This window comes from Belonocnema kinseyi, chromosome 2 (genome assembly GCF_010883055.1).
Source record: "Belonocnema kinseyi isolate 2016_QV_RU_SX_M_011 chromosome 2, B_treatae_v1, whole genome shotgun sequence".
Lineage (NCBI taxonomy): Eukaryota > Metazoa > Arthropoda > Insecta > Hymenoptera > Cynipidae > Belonocnema > Belonocnema kinseyi.
The window spans coordinates 182,570,152-182,576,196 of record NC_046658.1 but is presented as its reverse complement, the minus strand read 5'-3'; the positions used below and the strand labels follow the sequence as shown (position 1 = coordinate 182,576,196).

General features: G+C 23.1%; 1 protein-coding gene and 1 long non-coding RNA gene across 2 annotated transcripts in view; one reads left to right on the top strand and one right to left on the bottom strand.

The window, feature by feature from the left end:
* Positions 1–4,434: 4,434 nt before the first annotated feature.
* The window catches only part of LOC117167427 (ragulator complex protein LAMTOR4 homolog), a 6,112-nt gene continuing 4,501 nt past the window's right edge, over positions 4,435–6,045 (bottom strand). Inside the window, exon 3 of the mRNA XM_033352342.1 lies at positions 4,435–4,788. Within this exon, the coding sequence (XP_033208233.1) occupies positions 4,552–4,788 (237 nt within the window). The 3' untranslated portion in view covers positions 4,435–4,551. The remainder of the gene's footprint in view (positions 4,789–6,045) is intronic.
* Positions 4,565–6,045, top strand: part of LOC117167428 — a 55,619-nt gene continuing 54,138 nt past the window's right edge. Inside the window, exon 1 of the long non-coding RNA XR_004466395.1 lies at positions 4,565–4,662. This is a non-coding gene — a long non-coding RNA (uncharacterized LOC117167428). The remainder of the gene's footprint in view (positions 4,663–6,045) is intronic.

The window sequence follows — 6,045 nt, the reverse complement described above, 5'->3', positions numbered from 1 at the left end:
TTCCAAAATTCCAAGAAATTTTCGGATGCGTTAAAGATTTTGAAGGGATTTCAAAGGATTTGAAATACTTTAGGATATTTTAGAAGATTCCAAAGAATTTTTGATGGATTTACGTAATTTGAAGGGACTCCAAAGAATTTAAAATGTTTATGCTATTTTTAAAATTTTCAAGAGTTTTAAAAAGTTTCAACGAATTTGAAAGGATTTAAAATATTTTAGGTTATTTTAAAAATTCTACCAACATTTGAGGAGCTTTAAAAAGTTTGAAGGTATTTCCAAAGATGTGAAATATTTTGGGACATTTTTGTGAGATCACAACATTTTCGAGGATTTCAATAATTTTATAAGATTTTAAAATGTTTTGAGGTATTTTAATCAACTTTCTGGTATTTCAGGAAATTTGTAATTTCATGGGATTTTATAATATTTTAGTAGATTTTCAACTATTGTAGGGCATTAAAAATTTAAAACTTTTAGGGAGTTGCATAAGATTTCAAATGATTTAAAATATGTCAGGGTATTTTAAGCGATTCAAATGTATTTTTAAAAGGTAAAATTAAAAAAAAAAATCTCCAAGGATTTTAAGGGAATTTTAATTGATACATTTTTATAAGATTTTCGGCAATTTCAGGGCCTTTGAAAAGTTTCAAAGGACATATAGAACTATTTGAAATATTTTTGGGTATTTTTGTGATCACACAATTTTTGAGGATTTCAAGAATTTTAAAGGATGTCAATATTTGGAGGTATTTTAATAAACTTTCCAGGATTGAAAAAAAATACCATAAAATTTCATGTTATTTCACGGGACTTATAATATTTTAAAGTATTTAATAAAATTCTGAATGATTTTCAAGAGCTAAAATTTGTAAGTGATTCAAAAATATTTCAAAAGATTTGAAATATTTTAAGGCATTTAAAAAAATTAAAAGGCATTTACAAGAGGTAACATTTTTAAAAGCAATTTTTAAGGATTTTAAGGGATTTAAACAAAATTCCATGGGGTTTTAGAGGATTTCGAAAGACATTGAACGATTTTAAAGAACCTGTAAGGTTTTAGCATATTTTAACAGATTCGATGTGATCCGATTTTTGAGGAAAAATTTTTGATTTTGAGAAAAATTGAGGAATTTTATAGGATTTCAAAAATTTTCAAATATTTAAAGGAATTACCAAAATTTGGAGGGATTTTAAAGATTTTAGGATGCTTTAAAAGACTCCGTATAATTTTCAAATTAATTCAATAATTTTTTGGGATTTCAAAGAATTTGAACGTATTTATAAAAGTTCCAATAAATTTCCAAGAGCTTCACAAAATTTCAAATGATTTAGATATATTTAAAAGGATTTGGAAAAATAAATTTCAATAATTTGAAGCGATTCCAAAGTACATATTTTATAAGATTTCAATGGATTTCAATAACATTTAGGGACTTTAAGAACTCTCATAGCATTAAACAAAAAATCCATAATTTCGGGAAATATCCAATTTCATGGAATTTTGGAATATTTGAGTGGATTGAAAAGATTTTAAATCATTTGATAGTACCTACTACCAAAAATTTCGAGGAATTTTCAGGAGCTTTAAAAATTTTCATAGGATTTCAAATATTTTAGAGTTTTTAAACGATTCCAAGGAATTTTATCATATTTTATGTAATTTCACGAGATTTTATAATATTTTATTGAATTTCAATTAATTCATTCATAAGATTTCAACGATTTTCAAATATTTCCAGAATGAGAGATTTTAGAACATTTTAGGAGATTTTAAGATTCCAAGAAATTTTCAAACGATTTTAGTAATTTGGAAGGGTTTCAAAAAATTTTGAAGTTTTCAGAGTTTAATAAATATTTCAAGGAACTCTCAAGAGTTTTGAAAATTTTGAAGGGATTTCCAATATTTTACGGTATATTAAAAGATTCCAAAGCATTTTCAAGAGAATAAAAAATTTCTTAAGGAATTGCTAAGAATTTATTAACAAGTTTAAGGAATTTCGTAGGATTTCAAAGTTTAAAAAAATATATTTCAAATTATTATCAAAGATTTTGAACATTTCTAAAGATTTACAGGATATTTTAAAAGATTCCAACGAATTTTTGATAGATTTCAATCATTTGAAATATTTTAGGGTATTTTAAAAGATTCCAAGAAATTTTTAAGAGCCTTCCAAAATTTCAAGAAATATCAAAAGATTAAAAATATTTTGGGGTTATTTAAAGAGATGGCAATATTTCCATAAAATTTCCACAAGCTTTTAATGAATTTTGTAAAATTGCAGAAGATATGAAATGATTTTGAAGGACCTATTAGGTTTTAGAATATTTTAAAAGATTCCAAGGAAGTTTCAAATAATTTCAATAGTTTAAAGAGATTCTAAAAGATTTTATTGTATTTTTATAATATCGAAGGAATTTTGAAGACTTAAAATTTTTTACGGGATTTCAAATATTCTTATATATTTCAAGATATTACGAAATTTTTTAAAGAATTTTAAAGATTTTAGGATATTTTAAAAGATTCCAAAGAAATTAAATGGTTTCAATAATTTTAAAGAATTTCAAGGATTTAAAAATATTTTATCGTATTTTTTAAAATTCCAAGGATTTTGCAAGTGTTTTATAAAAGGCATTTTGTATGAATTTCCAAAGAATTATCAAGAGATATAAAAATTTTTAAGAGATTCCAAATAATAATTGCGTTTAAAGGCTAAACTCTTTTATTAAAAAATTTTTTTTCTCTCGATAATTCATAATTTTAATTCAAAATTAATTTCTTTTTAAAAATGTAACTACTTTGTTGAAAATCAATTTTTCAACTAAAAATTTAACTATTCCAGTCGAAAAATCAACTTTTTATCTGAAAATCCGATTTTTTTTGTTAAGAATTAGATTTTCAACGGAAAATCAAACTCTTATTTTTTTGTGCAATTTTATGTTTTTTGGAAGAAAATCCAACTATTTGGTTGAAAATTCATAGTTTCCATTTAAAAATTAAATTCATGTGATTTATGCAAAATTCGTTATTTTTTGTAGAAAATTAATCTTATTGGTTAAAAATTTAACAATTTTGATGTAAATTTGTATTTTTCAATTGAAAATTCATTTATTTAGTTGAAATTTCACGTATTTTGTTTTAAAAAATGATTTTTTTTATACAAAAAATCTTTTTTTGGTAGATTTTTTTTATGATAATCTCATTGTTTGAAAATGACTTTGTTGTTAAAAATTTTAATATTCGAGTTAAATAATCATAATTTTTGTTGGAAATTCATCTTTCCGATTGGAAATAGATTTACTTGGTTGAAAAATAAACTCTTTTGTTGAAAATTTTTTTTTTATTATTAAAAACTCATCATTTCAATTAAAAATTTATTTCTTTGGTTGAAAATGAACAATTTGACTGTAAACTTTTTTTTTCCTTGAATGAACAGAGACTTTTTTTCTACTGAAAATTTAACTATTTTATTGAATACTTGTTTCTTTTTTGTTGGAAAATATTTTTTTTTTCTAAAACTGAAAATACTATTCCAGTTGAATATTCAATCATTTTAGTTAAAAATTCATTTTTTAGTTGAACAGTCATTTTTTGACAGTAAATTTAATTATTTAATTTTTGGTTGAAAAATGATCTTTTTGGTTTAAATTTGATTTACTTAACTTGAAACTTAATTATTTAAGATTTGGTGGAAAATTTGGTCTTTTTTAGTAAACATGATTTTTTTAAAGTTCAATTCTTTCAGTTGAAGATTCATCGTTTTAGTTGAAAACTTAATTTTTTTTTGTTTAAAATATTTTGTTGAGATATTTCAAAAGATTTTAAATAATTTGAAATATTTTAGGGAATTTTAAAAGCTTCCAAGAGATTTTAGCTTATTTTAGAGGATTTTAATAATTTGAAGGGATTTTAATGCATTTTAATAAATTTGAAGAGATCTTCAAATATTTTTTGCAATTCATAATTCACCCTGAATTTTTTAAAACTGGTTTGAATTCTTCGGAATTCTCTTGATTTTGTCTAATTTCAGTAATTTCTTCTAAATTTACACAATAAAATAGATTTTCAAAACATTTTTTTTCTTTTTTATTTCATTTATCCTGAATTCTTTTTCAAACTTTCTGAATTCAACGATTTCAAAAATATTTTCGAATTTTTTCGATTCACTTGATGTTTTTTTTTTTTTTTCAAAAAATATTATCAAAATTATTAGAGAAAATAAAATTCTTGACAAAAGGAATTTTGAAAACCGAGTTTTGCGGCCACCCTGAAAGGAAATTATTAATAAGACTTACGTATATAATAATTACATATATTTTTTGTAAACTTTTTAAAGTTGCTTTACAATCTATTTACAAAGTTTATTGCCAGCAAAAGCTGATAAAACATGAAAAAAACATGCAATTACGTATATTAATGTATAGTCTTCATGCGAATAATCTATAATAATTATACGTTTTTCATTGATAATTTTACTGAGATATCAGTGATGTTCAGTTCTTTTCAAATATTTGATACCTTGAAACCCTGGGATTTTTTCTCTTTATTTAAACTTAAATTTCGACGAGTTGTCCATCGGAAGATAAACCAGAAGGTGGATTCAGTTTTTTCTTAACCACGTGAATTTTCTTGTTCGAGAGGCAAATTATGTAACAATGATGGTCGTAAGTGATGCTTATTTTCTCGAAATCATCAGAAAAAAAAGCTTTCGAGTTATCTTTGTTTATCAAGGAGACCAAACCGATTATAATATTGGCGACCCTCTCGTCGTTTTCCAATTCTCCGCCAGACTGCAATTAAAAATAATAATAATAAATTTATTTCCGTGCTAGACTGATTCAAATAATGTGAATTTCGAACCAAAAGTGGAGTAGATACATTTTTAATTAATAAAACTTAATTTTCCAACCAAGAAGTTTATTTTTATGCAAAAAGATCAATTTTCAAAGAAGATTACCAATAAAATTATACTTTTTTGTTTTGTTTTTTTGGTCAATGTAAGTTGATATTATGGTTTTCGACCAAGGATACAAGAAGATAAATTTTCTACCAAAAAGAATGAATTTGTAACACAGAAAAATAAATTTTAAACCCAAATTGGAATACCTTAATTTTCAGTTAGGAAAATTATTTTTTATTGAAAAAATACAACTAATTTGCAACGAAAAATAAAATAATAAAAAAAAAAAGAATTTTCAACGAGGTAGATGAGTTTTTAGCTATAAAAGATATTAATCTTTAACAAAAAAAAAAACGAATTTTCAACAAAATAATTAAATTTCCAACTAAAAAAGATGAGTTTTTAACTAAAGAGAAGAATTTCCATCTTAAATGATCAATTTTAAGCAACAACAAACTTTTTAACAAAGAAATTAAACTTTCAACCAAATATTTGAATTTTTAACACAAAAAAAAGATGAATTTTCAACCAAGACAGGGTGGCCGTTTTAATCGACGAAATAAATTCCCGGTTTTTTCCCCGGTTCGCAAACATTTTTCACGATCAATGAAATTAAAAAAATGGAACAGTGAAGCTTAAAAATTTTTAACTTGAGGTAATAAAAACTGAGCTTCAAATGAAAGCACTCAAAGAGGAACTGTGAAATTTTGAACTTTGAAAATTGAAATTTAAAAGTTTTTAATTAAAAAATGTTGTATTCAAATGCTCAAAAATTTACGCGTATAAAATTGAAGATACTAAGATTTTTCATTATAAAAAATATAGATCCACGTTATCATTTTCAATGCTCTAAATTAAAAAATCAATCAATGAACTTTAAAATTTTCAAAATTATATCATTTTAAGGAATTTTAAGCTAGAAACATTAAATATTGAAAAATCGAAAAAATTTGAACTGAAAATTTCTTGAATTAGAAATTCAATTATTTTCTTTTTAAATAGTTTGAAAATCCTTGGAAAGCTTCCAAATTTTATTTCAAAATCTTAGGAAATCTGGAAGTTGTTTTAAATTGAAGATTATTTTGGAAATTTTTTCAGAACTTCTAAATTTTTTTCTAAATTTTAGAACATTTCTTTACAATTTTAA